This window comes from Lemur catta, chromosome 2, assembly GCF_020740605.2.
Source record: "Lemur catta isolate mLemCat1 chromosome 2, mLemCat1.pri, whole genome shotgun sequence".
NCBI lineage: Eukaryota > Metazoa > Chordata > Mammalia > Primates > Lemuridae > Lemur > Lemur catta.
This window is the reverse complement of record NC_059129.1, coordinates 33,367,957-33,383,067: the sequence shown is the minus strand read 5'-3', so window position 1 is coordinate 33,383,067 and position 15,111 is coordinate 33,367,957. Positions and strand designations below refer to the sequence as shown.

The following is a 15,111-nucleotide window of genomic DNA, read 5'->3' as shown; positions in this document are numbered from 1 at the left end:
AAGGAGATATATTTTTACTTGCCTGTGCATATTCTTTCCAAGTCTTTCACATTCTTAGATTGTGGGACTTTTAGGACAGCTGTCTCTGAATGTCTTCTACATTTGAGTCAAGAGCAGTGCTTGTCAAAACAAGCTTTAAACTCCCATCACACGAGGAGCACTTAAAAAATCCTGATGCCTGAATCCTGTCCCCAGAGACTGTGATTTAATTGGTTTGGAATACTTCCTGGACACTGGGATTTTTTTTTTTTTTTTTTTTTTTTTTTTTTGAGACAGAGTCTCACTTTGTTGCCCGGGCTAGAGTGAGTGCCGTGGCATCAGCCTAGCTCACAGCAACCTCAGACTCCTGGGCTTAAGCGATCCTACTGCCTCAGCCTCCCGAGTAGCTGGGACTACAGGCATGAGCCACCAGACACTGGGATTTTAAAAGTTCTTTGGGTAATTCCAATGTCCATCTCGGGTTGAGAATGAGTGGTGTGTGCCCATGGTTACCAAACTTGTCTGCATGTTGGACTCACTGCGGAGCCTCAGAGACGACTGATGCCTGTGCCATTCCCCAGAGAGTGTGATTTATTTGGTCTGAGCTTCAGCCTGGATTTTGGAAGTTATAGATACACAGCCAATTCTAATTTGTAGACAAGGTTTGGGGTCCTCTGGTTTCATACAGTGGTTTTCAACCTTGGCTGTACATAAGAATCATTTGGGGAACTTTTAGAACTCCTGTTGTTCTGGCTTGCGTGTGTTCTAATGAAACAGACTCTTTGCAGATAGACCTAGGTGACAGTAGTTTTTTAATCTCTCAGGTTATTCCAATGTGAACCCAAATGTGAGAACTACAGATCTCTTCTTTTTCTCTTCTCTATGCCTCTGGACCAACTACATTTAGTTACCCAATTCAGGGTACTGGCAGAATGCATAGGGAGATAATTGGTCTAGAAGAGGCTTTTCCTTATGTGGATATATTGAGTTGATTTTCTTAGACCAACATGAAAGAAGGCAGAGCTAAGCAAATTATGGAAAGTGATGTATTCTGCATTCCAAATAATTATTAATAGCTAACACAGTTAGTTTTGCCTGCTTGTATTGATGTAGTTTAATCAGCACCAAAACTAAGGATGAGATTGCTGACTTCTGATTTAGTAATTCTAGTTTTATCCCCCACTCTGACCCTTGTTTTGTATTTTTTGACTGAATGAATTTGCCCTGTAAAATCAAAGAATCACTAAGAAAAATGTAAGTGGCATCCTCTATCTGTGTCTTATTTAGCTTGTTCCTTTTCACTGCAGGGGTACCGGGTGTCCAAGCAGGGCGCTTTGAGGAAGGAATGGCGGTAAAGCACTGTGCATTGTCCCTTGTGGGAGAACCAATAATGTACCCAGAGATCAACAGGTTTTTGAAGCTACTCCACCATTGTAAAATCTCCAGTTTCCTGGTCACAAACGCACAATTCCCCATGGAAATCAGGTGAGTAATTCAGCCTATTGAGACATGCTGCTGGAATCTATGTTTGCAGAGTAAAACTAATAGGCACTAGTACATTCAAAGAGGATTTGTTGATTACTTGCTACATATAAATGTTGGTCTTTGGGAGATGAAGATATTCCTGCTCTTCAAAAATCCATTCTATTAGTAAAATCCATTCACATAATAAAAAGAATAGAGGCAGAGGTAAATTGCTAGGGGAATTAAAAGAATGCAATATTTTCCAGATGGGAGAAGCATAAAACTTTCCAGGGATGGTGTCATTTAATTTGGATCTTAAAATATGGCTGGGATTGGTACTTGGGGAGGTAGGAAACTATATTTTTTTATCAGGAATTTCTTGAGAAAGGCACGGAGTTGGGGGTATTTGTGATAACTGTTATGTAAATATAGTTCATTTGGATCACAGAATGTGCCTAAGAGGGGGCAGCTGGAGATCAAGTTGGAAAGGTTGGGAATAGATTGTAGGGGACTTCAATCTTCTACTCCTTAGAAAGATCTTGCTTCCTGCAGAGTGATCTGCCAGAGTGGCAGAAATGGGAGTGACAAGCAGCAGAACCTGGACAGGAGATTATGGTGTTCGTTTAGGTCAGAGTTATAAGGATGGAATTAAGACAGAGAGAACGAGGAGTGTTAAGGAAGATATTGTTGAGGCACAGCAGATAAGATTGGCAAACTGACTGTGTGGCTCTGAGAGACCAGCATAGAGGAGGACGGAATAATTATGCTGAGGGTTCCAGGCGTGTTGATCATCAGGATTATGGGGCCCTGACAGTAGAGAGATCATGTGGGGAAGGATCAGGCTTAGGTGGTAGGACGGTGGCTCAGGGGAGGACTCTCCAGATGAGGATGACCAGAGGTTTCCCCTGAGGCCTGGAAATGACCTGTTTTGCATTGTACTTGGACTGTGCACATATTGTAGCACCAAAAGTGTTAACTCTTACTTAGCTGTTATTCATCTGTGCTTTTCCCATTAGACTGTAAGTTCCTTGAGGTCAGGACTCTTGCTTATTTATCTTTGTGCCACTAGTACAGTGCCTGGCACACTGTAGGTGCTCAGTAAAGGGTAGTGAAATATTGGGGAAATAGGAATAAAAATCAGTGATCTTTTTGAATTCACATTTGTATTCCAAATACTGGCTGGTAAGGTGTGACATGAAAAAAAGGTGAAAATAATTGTAAAAAATAAAAAAAACGCCTTATTTCTAGAAAGAATGATCACACACACACACACACACACACACACACACACACACACAGTCAGTTTAAAATTTAGAAAATAAAAGAGTTGATTAAAATTATTAGCTACCGGGCAATAATATATAAATTGGTACATTGTCACAAAGATAGCTATATTATTACTTTTTAAAGTTATATAAAAAGGTTAAGGTTGAAAAGAAAAAGGTTTTAAAAAGTCAATGTGCATATTCTACATATGGTCACCATTCCTTTTTTAAAAGTTTTGTTAAATTTAAAATCTTTCAATTTTCACATGGCTCATGGGGGAGACATTGGGATAGAGGGTGGGATATATGTATAAAAAGGGGGGGTCTATCTCAAATTTAAGGAATAAATGTCTAAAAAGAACTGAATTTGCTAGGAATAGGATGTAGGTAATTCTTTGCAAAATGATAACCAGAGAGGATAATTCATTGTTTGATCATGCATGAAATTCCTTGTGAATGACATCATAGACTGAGAACAATTATAGAGCATGAAATAAGATATTTACTTGAAAGTATCCAGCAAAATATCAGCACATGGTAAACATTTAGTCAATGTTACTGAGTCTCTCTTCTCCTCTCTTGTTGGTGAGCTTTCTTGTGCCCGCAGGGGGATCATGGTATGACAAGATGTTGGTACTAGTTTTGATTGCCATCTTCAGCCAACAAAGGACATATGATTCCAAACAAATATTTCTTTATTGACTAACCCAGTCTTTTAGGGTGGGTACTGACTGGTAAATTGGGATGGAGACAAAAAGGAAGAAGTGAGGTGGCAGGATTGGGGAAATAGGAAGATGAAAAAATCTCTCAGATCTTGAAAACAAGAGTTCATTCTCTATTCTGTGAGGAATAATTGAGAAAGAAGGGATTCTTAGGAAAGGGAAGTTCCTCTTTTGGATTTTTAAAGCATTCTTAAAGCTCCTAATGTTAAGGGTGACATGGTTCAGGGAACAGGCATAGAAGTCGTGTTGCATATCTTTTTAAGTTATATCCTTCCCTGGGCACAAGAGAGAATATGTAGAAAGTAGCCATTCTAGGTTTGGACCTCGAAAAGTTGAGATGTCTTTGTTATCCATTGAAATACCTATCTAGATATAGAGAAGTACAAAACCAAAGCTGAGATCTACAGATTATTGCTAGAATCTGGGAAGAACTTCTGATAATGAGTGTCTGACAGAGGTGGATTGAGGAACAAACTTAATCTTTAGATGTAACTTTCTCTGAAACAGAGCATTCCTACTGGCTGGGGAATAATGTATGTGCCCAAATGTTAGGAGGTCCTAAATATAAGACAACCTGCCTACCCCACATTTTCCGAATGAAAGATGTGAATTGTTCAGAAAAAACTTAAAAAGAAGAGTGATGAGAGTTGCCCTGCCAGATACTATGATGTGTCATAAAACTATACGTTTCCCATACTCTGGACCATAGAGTAGTGAAACAAGATAGTCCCGAGACTGCGCCTGCTTTTACACTAATTTTCATGACTTGACACCTCCCTGAGTTTTGCTGCGGGCTCTCCCATCCCAACTCCAATGGCCCAAGAGAAAATGGAAAGTAAAACCATTCTCTAAGTGCAGATAATATTGCTTATTTCTGTGAATTAGGAGAAATCTAAATGCCTTTTGTCTCTGGTATTGTAGTTGCTTTCAGAAAAACAAGGCTATAGATTGACTAATATAACTCAGAGGTCATGAATTTTGGAAGTTTCCCCTAATGTTTATAGTGCTAATTCTACGCAACAAGTCATGCCATGCAATTCAGCCTTTAGGTGAACCTCCTGCAACCATTTTATCTTTGAGCATACACTAGGAAGTAATAATGCTCTCCGGGTGGGTGGGTGGGTGGCTTACTAAGTTTTTATTTTTTATTTATTTTTAATTAAAAATTTTTTTTTCTTAGTAACTGCAATACTACCCATGTTCTGGTGTCTTTTGAGGAGAATCTTGGCTTTGTTGACTGGTCTTCCCTCGGCCCATGTGCAAGCTCTCCATCAGGCTAGTGGCCTTTTCAGAGTACTTAACTTTTCCCTAACAGGGTTTCAGTCCCCGCTTCAGCTTCAGAACACATGGCTTTTACCTGACAGTTCTCCCACAAAGGGGCGGTTCCTCCGGGACTTATGGGCGTCGCCAGCATTTTGCAGATCCGTTTTGGTTGGTGATTGCAGTTTTCAGGCAAGCACCTTAGGCAAATGAGAAAGCTGTTGCTCTCTGAGTAGCGTTATGATTTTGTTTGTCAAAACAGAGGTTAATAAAAGTGACAAGAATATATATAAGACACTTAGTGTTAATAATGGGCCTGGTGGTGATTGGATAAGAAAAAAGCCATTTTTCAAGTAAGTACCAGTTATCTTTTGCTGTAACCATCCACCTCAAACCGCGTGGCTCAAACTAACAATCATTTATTTAGCTCATAATTCTGCGAATCAGCTTAGAGTTCTTTTGGTCCTGGTCAGCTTTGCTAGTGTCGGTGTTGCTCCTGTGTGTAGTCAGTTGGTGGATCTGCAGGGGCTGCCTGGTTTATGGTGGCCTTGCCGGGACACTGGATCCTCCAGCAGGCTGCTCTGGACTTCGTCACATGGTGGCAGGGTTTCAAGGAGCAGCAAGCCTCAGTGCACGAGCCTCTTTTAAGCCTCTGATTGTATCACATTTGCTCACTTCCCATGGGCCAAAGCAAGTCACATGGCTGAGCTCAGTGCCAGTGAGACATGGGCACTCAAGGCTGCAGGGCAAGGGGAGATGGATACACGGAGAGGAGGAATTTGTGGCTGTGTTCGCAGTCTACAGGCTGTACTTGTCAAGAAGTATGACCTTGAACCTACTGGGGCTCAGTATTTTTCAGGAACTCAGTTGAAAAAAAATTATAATTATGTGGATTGCTGAAGGATATGTAATCCATCTAATCCTTAAGGCCAGAGGCCTTGTACCAGCAGCTGATAACAAGTAGGTTTTGTATTTCCTGTAGCATGTTTCAGAACTTTTTTTTTTTTTTTTTTGAGCCAGCATTTAAAATCAAGAGGTTTTGCATAGAATCTGGGTTTCTGATTTTTGAAAAGAAGATGATCTGGCAAAAATTGTCAAGAGCCAAGTAATAGTCATCTTTTCCATGAAGCCTGTGCCTTTCAGTTTGCCACATGCCTCCCCGTCTCGCTATGCTCAGCACTGAGGCTGAGTGTCATCTGCCACTTGTCAGAGGAATTGCACTGCTGATTTTCCCATAGCAGAGAAATTTCTGTCACTATTTCTAACAAAAGTGAAGTAATAAAAGGTAGACCGAGAATGCCACATAGTCCAAGAAAAATGGAAGAAAGCGTGTCACTTTGAGTAAGGAAAGAATGTCCTTGTGTGTTTCCTATGTGATCTGCATTGTGGTGGACAAAGAACTTCCCCCCCCCGTAAGTTGACTCAGGTTATGTCCTTGGCCCCCACAGACATGTGAGTTTGAAACTTTGTTGTAGAGACTGTACATTCTGTGGTTGCATCCAGCTCTGTGACCAGAGCGGTGTATCACAGCTGAGGACATTGTAGCAAACACTGAAGAGTTTCTTCCCTCTGAGGAACCTTGGGGACCCGGTTTCTTACCTTGTGGGCATTTGAATCCTATAACAGTGTCTCCCTCTTTGTCAGTGTGCTGGAGAGTTTAGAGTCAGAGTTATAGTCATTTGTAGACTCACTGTTAGCTTCATCTTTAGTCCACCTTTATTTTTATCATAATTTTTATTTATTTTATATTATTTTTAAACTTTCATTTAAAATCTTGTCTTTTTTTTTTTTTTGGTAAATACTGTAAATCTGTAGCTTTTAGCTGCTAGCAGGTTTATCATAAGAAGGCAGAGCTGTGTTCGACATTTGGCTATGACTTCTGATTAACATTTAACTTCCTGGCCTGCCCCCACCAGATGTCATCGCTATGTGTATTTACGTTTCAGTACTTTCTTCACTGACACTGTGTATGCGCTTCACCTCTTTCTTTGCTTCTTTGGTATTTCTGTTATTTTGTTCACTTTGTGTTTTGTTTTCTTCAGTTTTTGCTAAGACATTCACCACCACGTCTTTTGCAGCGGTGCCCAGCCTTTTTGCCATCAGGGATTGTTTTCATGGAAGTTTTTCCACGGATGGGGCTGGGGTAGGGGGTGGTTTTGGGATGATTCAAGTGCAGTACATTTATTGTGCACTTTGTTTTTATTATTATTACATTGTAATGAAATAATTATACAACTCACCAATAGGTTGGGAACCCTGTTTTAGAGAACTTTTATAAATTGGATGGCTCTTCAGATATTAGATGCTTAGTAAATGTTTGAAGAGTGGATGAATTTTAATGAAAACAAAGTTTTCGTATATGTGTTAGCTTAAAGTGGTTACAGAAAATAGCTACAATGAAATGAAAATTGACTATAAATACCATCTGGTCCTTTGAATGGAAGTCCCCCCGCCCCCCGCCCAGCCTATCTTGTTTGTACTAAATGTGTTGTTTAAAATATTGTCTTCTCTTGTGTCTATGAATTGATGGAACACTTTTCAGAAATGTGCATGTCTAGATGCACTTAGGAAGAAGAGAGGCAGTGCAGCAAGGTGGTGAAGAGCTTGGACTCTAGGCTAGAAGAGATCTGGGTGTGAATCTTGACTGGATCTCCTGCTGTCTTTCTGATATTGGGGGATGACTTTTCGGTTTCCTCTTCTGTAAAATAATAATAATAATAATGACCACCTTATGGTGGCATTGTGCGTGTATGAGACAATACCTGAAAAACACTTAGAAGTTTTACCTTTGCAAAGGCAGGCTAAATAATATTGGTCAGAATATACTTTAAGGAAAGACCCATTACTTGAGAGAAGATGGACATTTGTTAATAATAAAATATTAAGCCCACCAGGAACATAAAGCCATGTAGCAACTCAAAATTTGTAACACTCAATGACATAGTCTCAAAATTGACAGACTGCAAGGAGAAATAGGTTTTTAACTCACTTCTCTCAAACTGACAAAACAAGCAAATCAAAATCAATAGCAGTGTTGAAGATCTGAACAACAGAATTAACAAATTTAACCTATGTTACAGAAATAGAGCATGGCAACCAAAAACTTTGGAATGTAAATTCTTTTTAAGATCACAGAACTTGCTCACAGAATCATTACCAAATAGCCTATGGTGAACATTAACAGCAAGTTTCAATAAAGTATCGAAATCATATAGAGCATGATATCTGAACACAGCAGAATTAAACTAGAAATCAGTACAAAAAGATAACTAAAATATTCCAATATTTTGGAATTTAGGCTACACACTTCTTATTTACTTGTGGGTCAAAGAAGAAATCATAGTGGGCATACAAAATATTTTGATGAATGGTGTTGAGTGTGATGGAAATAAAAATCAAACATGTGGGTTAGATATCAGCAGGAATAGCAAAGTATAGACCTTAAAAAAAGCTGATCCTCTATGAAAACAGTGAGAACACTGGCAAAAATGATCAGAATCAACTTTTTCTTAACTATGAAAATTAACCAAAAGCATGCAAGAATCAAGAAAAATGGCCGAATCTCAGTAAGAACAGTGAGTTTTGTGATATTAACGTGTCCTGTTCCATCCGACTTCCCCAGCTCTTGCAGTAGCCTTGAAAACCAATAGCGCACAACCACAGGAAAATCCAGCAGCCTGGCAGCCACGGGGAGGGCAAAACAAAGTTAGATCTCCTTCAACAGCGCCTTCCCAGAAAACTGTCATTATATAGCTTGTGTGGTATATCTGGAACCTTCACTCACAGGGCTTGTCTTTATTTGAAGTTACTTAGGTTTGTCAGATGCAAAAAGCATTTCTCTGGGGTGTTTCTCGGAAACATTATAGGCAGTTGTTTAACTTCATAGCTACCTGAGGTAGCAATAACAAGGCAAACAAGAAGTTAACCAAAAAATATAAAAGGAAAAGCTAGGGAATGAGATGTCATAGGGGACTTTGAAAAATTCCAGCATATCCCTGGGAATCTAGAATACTATACATATGAGCAGGGTTGTGGGCATGCCAGTGACGACCTCAGAAGGCCCTGTGCTTTCTTCTCATGTCCTGAACAGGCAGCCAGTGAAAACCAAGGCAGAGTTGCAGATTGCCTGCCTGGGTGATGAAGCATGCCTAACACACATGCATAGACCCTAGACAAAGGCTGGGAGACTTATTGGTTGTAAACATTTAACACGTTGACTGCCAATCAGAAAAACCAAACTTTTTCCTTGGGGCTATGGTGTTTTATTACAAAAATAGAATAAAAACTTAGAAAACAAAATGATCCTTTCTAAGTTAATGAAAAATTTCTGCAGGGATTTGCCCAGGGGGCCACCCAGCACATAGCGTGTATGCTGCAGCATGGCAGCATCAGTTTCCTACACACTGCGAGGTTCTCAAGGTCTGTGAGTTATGTATGCTTCACGAGGCTCTGGGGTCAAAACTAGAGTGAGTTAAATACAACTCATATGGCAGCTGATGTGTTAAGGATATCTCTGTCCAGTCATTAGCTGACCACTAAGGTAATGGAACAGAGACTTCAGTGGCCAAACACAACAAAGAATACAGAATTTACAAAAATGAGTTTAGTAACAACAAAAATAGCAACAAACAGGGGAAGAAGAAGAAAAAAAAAAGACCCCAAGCACAAAACCAAAACAAAACACCCAAACAAACAAAACCTGGATTGAGAGGTATCTGATTTCTAGAGTTGCCACACCATATTATTTAAAATGTTTAGTTTTCACTGAGGAAAAAAAAAATCACAAAATACACAAAGAAACAAGAGAATATGGCTAATACACAGGGAAGAAAACAGCTAATAGAATCTGTCCTTGAGGAAGCCTAGATGTTAGACTTACTAGACAAAAACTTTAAATTAGCTATTTTAAGTATGTTAAAAGAACTGCAGTAAAGTATTTCCAAAGAACCGAAGAAAAGTACGAGAATGATGACTCATCAAATAGACTATCAGTGAAGAGCCCCAGAGACCCGTGGGGCACCTTTAGGCAAGCCAACATACTTACATTGGGAGTTCTAGAAGGAGAGCAGAGAGAGAAGGGGGAAGAAAGAGTAAAAAAGTAAAAAAACTCTTTATGTATTGATATGGAATGATTTCCACGAGGTAGTGTTCACAATCTCTTATCCCTTGTGCCCCAAATTGTTTCTGAATTTGAGAAAGGCAATACTATACGTATAGCATATTTTATGTTGCACTTCCAGCACCCTAGAGCCACACACATACAATTAGTTTTGCAATAAAGTATGCTTATTCTCATAAATGGAAAAATTAAGAATACAAACAGCTTCATGAGTCTAATTTTATTTCCAAGTGGGTTTGGCTCCAAACTTATAAAAATAACCTTTTGGTTTGTAGAGCTTTTTGGATTTTGGAATTGTTGGGTGAGGGGTTGGTGGGTTGGCAGTAAGGGTGGCGAGGAGGCCAGGTGCAGAACGGTGCTGTGTGTGCTGCCATTTTAATCCGTCCTTCACACTGAATCCACTTTCCTTTCTTCAACACTGATCTGATTGTGTCCTTGGCTACTTAAGTCTTCGGTGAGCCAAGCCTAACCTTGGCAAGACATGAGACTTGGCCACAGGGCATCCCCAGTCCTGTTTGCCTGGTTAGAGCCACTGGGGATAATTTGTGATTCCTTTATCCTGATGCATCTTATGGGTCTGAGCCTTTGCTTGCTGTTCTCCTTTGGTCCTCCCCAGAAATGATCTTCTCATTATCTCCCTGATGAACTCTGTGTCCTTCAAAGGTCAGCTTTGACTTTGTCCTTATTTGTTGTGCCTTTTGTATAATTTTTCCAGGCAAAATCAACTTGCTCCTTCATGTATTCGCACTGCACTTTACCCACCTTAATCATGGCCTGAGCACTTGGTAGGATGCTCACCCACCTCTCATTGCCTGCTGCACGTACTAAGTATTGAGAGCTGAGCCTTTTGTGCCCAGTGTCCAGTTCATGGCAGGCCCAAAATAAATGTTGAATGAAGTACATAAGCCTGTGAAAAGGAATTAATTAAGTTCAGCATTTGTTTCTGAAGACTCGTAGTTTTGGCTTCTCTTATGACTGCAATCATAATATGCCTTCCCTAAATCATCTGTATTCTCTTAGATTTTTCATTTTATGGAATAACGTTTGTTACATTAAACTGCAGTGATTTGAATACTGAGCCACGCTGTCAATTTTGCCATTGTGACACAGAGTTAGGAGAACAGGCCCTGGAGTTATTCCTGGGCTTGAATCTCATTGTTGACACTCTTTGTGGATCCTTGCACAAGTTACTTAACCTACTTGAACCTCAGCTTCATCATCTCTAAAATGGACGTAAGTAGCAACTGTCTCATTGTTTTATTGTGAGGATTCAGTGAACAGAGCGAAAAGGGTAAAGCACATAGCACAGGGCATGATGAATACTCAGTGAATGGTAAATAATTTTCTCCTTCTTCTTCATCCTCCTCCTCCTCCTCTCTTCCTCATGAATTGTTTGCCCCAATCTGACAGCCCCAGATTGTCTTAGAGATTCGGGTTTGAATAATATTGGATGTTTGGGTCACTCTCTTGGTTATTTTTTTATCCCAAGAGGAGCATCAGAGTTACTATTTACTTGGATTTCTTACAAACAAATCTCTCTCTCTTTTTTTTTTTTGCCTTTCTGTGGCTGTTGTTAGACTTCATTATACCTTCTGAGCTACGTTCTTTGGAAGGTAGAATTAGGCCTCATAATCTCTATGGAAAGGAGAAAAGGGAGAGGGATTTTTATGTTCAATTGACAGTACATTTCTATGATCATTTTCAACTCATTTTTAAAATGAAAACAAAGGTTCATCGCAATAATCATACCAAGAATCACTGGGCACTTTTGCTGGGGACTGAGTTTAAGGTTGCATAATGTAATCTTTATGTTGTCCTTTTTAATTGTTCTCAGCAGTGATGGAGGTTCTCAGACACAGGAATTATTAGGATGATTTTAAGATATAACATTCTCTTATTTTGGGGGAACTAAACTGTTATCTCTGTATAGAATGGAGACAGATAAATGACCATGCTAGGAGCCTAATTGCCTGTTCTGGTTGAATAGAGGCCAGTAGTAGGCAGAAATAAGATCCCGAGGATCAGAAAATTTCTCCAAGGTCCTTTTGCTGCTTTTAAGCTCCTTAGAAATGAGCTCTGTGATTCCTAGGGACCTGTTCTCTTTTCCATTCTTCGTTTGGTCCCTGGCAAGAGATCTATAAACTTCCCTGATTGTAGCCTCTCAGACATTTCGTATTGACTAGAATTCATTACTGGTACTATCAGTGTCCAGGGCTTCCTTTCTTATAAACATTAGAGATTTATAAAATAAGTATGGCCTTTGGAATTTACTTCGGAATTTTATAATCTTAAGTAGTTATGGAATTACAGAGAAAAGGTCAGGCCAGTTCCCATTTTACATCAGGAGGCTCACTGACAAAGTCTGTAAGTATCAGGTGATGACAGCCAGCAGTAACCATTAAGAGAATCTTAAGATTGTCTTAAGACCAGGTAAGACAGCATAGTTTATCATAGTTAAAGAGGCCTCCAACAAAGAGGTGATGAGAGAGAATGTTGCCATTACTGATGCTTTTGTTTTTCATTTTCACTAATTTTTGTGCTTTGCTCTGTAGTGACTCATTACTCAACTGTGAAGGATTCCCTTTGTATATCAGTATCGAGGGGTTTAAAATAATGAGAGTCTGCTAATATTTTAATTGGCTCTTTCCTTGGCTTGGAGCATCTCTAGTTTTATAACTTTGGGTTTAGACACTTCTGATTTTTCTGTGTGTCACTAAGCCATATTGTTGCAAGCATTTGTTTGGCCTGCACTCCCTTAAAAGTCCTGTTTCCTGAGAACAACAATATCTACTAAACAGTAGCTTTAATATCTGCCTGTGTGTCTGGATAAAAAGAAAAATACGGTTCCTGTCCTTCAGGGTCTTACATTCAAAGATTGATAAAGCTGATACTGATATATATAAAAGACACATAAACCACTTTAAAATTGCAAATTTTATGGCATATGAATTATATCTTCATTTTTAAAAATGCATACACTTTGAAACAGAAATGCATAAAATTCTACAGGTAAATGTGGAATAAACTGTGGATTAGTTATAGAAAATTAATAGTGGGAGAATTTGATGAGAGGATTATTAAGGGGGAATTTCTTCTCTTCTAGTTATTTCTAAATTCACTGAAGAGAATGAATTACGAGGTACGTGAAGGGAGAAGAGGAGAGTCTTTGGAAGTGGTACAGTCTAGGTTTAAAGCAAGAAATCTAGTAGAGAGGAAGAAAATTATGAAATGAGTGAATGAATTTGAGAGAAGTGGAGAATGAGTGGGATTCCTGGAAACTGAAAAAGTAAAGAAATATAAGAATCTGCAATATCCATTTTGCTTGTGGGTTGTGTTGTTCTGGCTTTGCGTTGCTTAAAGCTCCTCCAATAGGTCATTGTTTGACTTGACTTTTAACCCAGTCCCACTTTTGGAAGCATAGATGTGGCTCTGTGCCCTTCAAATAAGGCTTGAGCTTTTGGGGTTCTTTCTGGTGCCTTAGAAGACTTCTGTCAGTGAGTTGATGATGGGAATTAGCCTGTCAACCCTGGGCCCACATGACTGTGAAGTTTCCCGTGTGCAAGTCTTGAGCGGCAGAGTTTATGGGGAAAGTTAGCTCTGAGAAACCTTTCTCTAATTGTGCTGGGCTGATACAGCCAGGCCTAAAGTTTGATCTTATTTTGTTTATTTTCCATTAAAACCTAATGTTTGAAGAAGGATCAATTTTAAGTAATTGAATGTTTTCAGTTTATTGGGGATGGTATGCAATCATTTGAAAGTAACCAGAGGACATCCCATTTTGTTACATTATAAAAATCATTTGTTCAATTTTCTGGGAGAAGCAGAAGCCTCTAGACCCAGTGAAATGTTTAATTACCACATCTATTATAGATTGTAAATTTTACATCATAGAAAGCCTGATATAGGCATAATTTTCTTTCTTTCTTTTTTTCCTTTTTAAAAAATTACCAAGAAACCTCAAGCCAGTTACTCAGCTGTATGTCAGTGTGGATGCTAGCACCAAAGATAGCCTGAAGAAGATTGATCGCCCACTCTTCAAGGATTTCTGGCAAAGGTTTCTTGACAGTTTAAAAGCGTTGGCAGCAAAGGTAAGAATTATGACATCTTAAAAATAAATCAATAAATAAATAAGAAGGAAAAAAAGAGAGAGATACTTTTTTCTCTTTAAAGATTTTTTTTTTTTTTTGAGACAGAGTCTCACTTTGTTGCCTGGGCTAGAGTGAGTGCCGTGGCATCAGCCTAGCTCACAGCAACCTCCAACTCCTGGGCTTAAGTGATCCTACTGCCTCAGCCTCCCGAGTAGCTGGGACTACAGGCATGCGCCACTATGCCCGGCTAATTTTTTCTATACATATTTTTAGTTGTCCAGATAATTTATTTCTATTTTTAGTAGAGATGGGGTCTCGCTCAGGCTGGTTTCAAACTCCTGACCTCGAGCGATCCACCCGCCTTGGCCTCCCAGAGGGCTAGGATTACAGGCATGAGCCACTGCGCCCGGCCTCTTTTCTCTTTAAAATTTTAACACTACAGTCTACAACTTTTTAAAGACTTCCTCTTTTGAGGAACATGGAATATTTACAATTCAATAAATATTTATTGAGTTCCTCTTAAGTTTACAGCACTATGCCTAATATATATCACTGGCCTTTAATGTATTTAAGGAGAGAGAGACATATATTCCCTAAGTTAATTAATAAGACATGGTTAGGTAGCACTACAGTTAGTTGTCCCTTGGTGTCCTGGGAGGACTGGTTCCAGGTTCTCCTTGCCTCACCCCTGCAGGTACCAGAATCCACAGCTACTCAAGTCCCTTATATAGAATAACATAGTATTTGCATATAATCTACATACATATACTTTAAATTATCTCTAGATTACTTATGTTACCTAACACAATGTAAATGCCATATAAATAGTCGTTCTATTGTATTTTTATAGTTTGTATTATTTTTTATTTTTGTATTGTTATTTTATAAATTTTTTTTTGTTTTTGTCCAAATGTTTTTCTTCTGTAGTCGGTTGAATCCGTGGGTGTGGAACCTGTGGGCAGGGAGGGTTGACTGTACATAGCAAACTGAGAGGAGGGATCGGCAATATGTTTGTTTAAATATGAAGTTAATTTTACTGAATTTCTAGAACCAAACCTCCTGCACCATAAGTAACCCAACCTCAGAATGTCCAAATTTAGTCTTTTTCTGCAAACATTTGGGCCTTCTTGTGTTTTCTCCTGTGGTATACCTTCATTCCTGATCTTCTTGACTTTAAGTAGTCTTCTGATTCTTCTTTTCCATTAACTGCACAT

General features: G+C 39.1%; 1 protein-coding gene across 1 annotated transcript in view; it reads left to right on the top strand.

The window, feature by feature from the left end:
• The window catches only part of LOC123632647 (S-adenosyl-L-methionine-dependent tRNA 4-demethylwyosine synthase TYW1), a 193,025-nt gene that overhangs the window by 94,465 nt on the left and 83,449 nt on the right, over window positions 1-15,111 (top strand). The window contains exons 12-13 of the mRNA XM_045543184.1: window positions 1,287-1,464; window positions 13,762-13,897. Of these exons, the coding sequence (XP_045399140.1) occupies window positions 1,287-1,464; window positions 13,762-13,897 (314 nt within the window). The remainder of the gene's footprint in view (window positions 1-1,286; window positions 1,465-13,761; window positions 13,898-15,111) is intronic.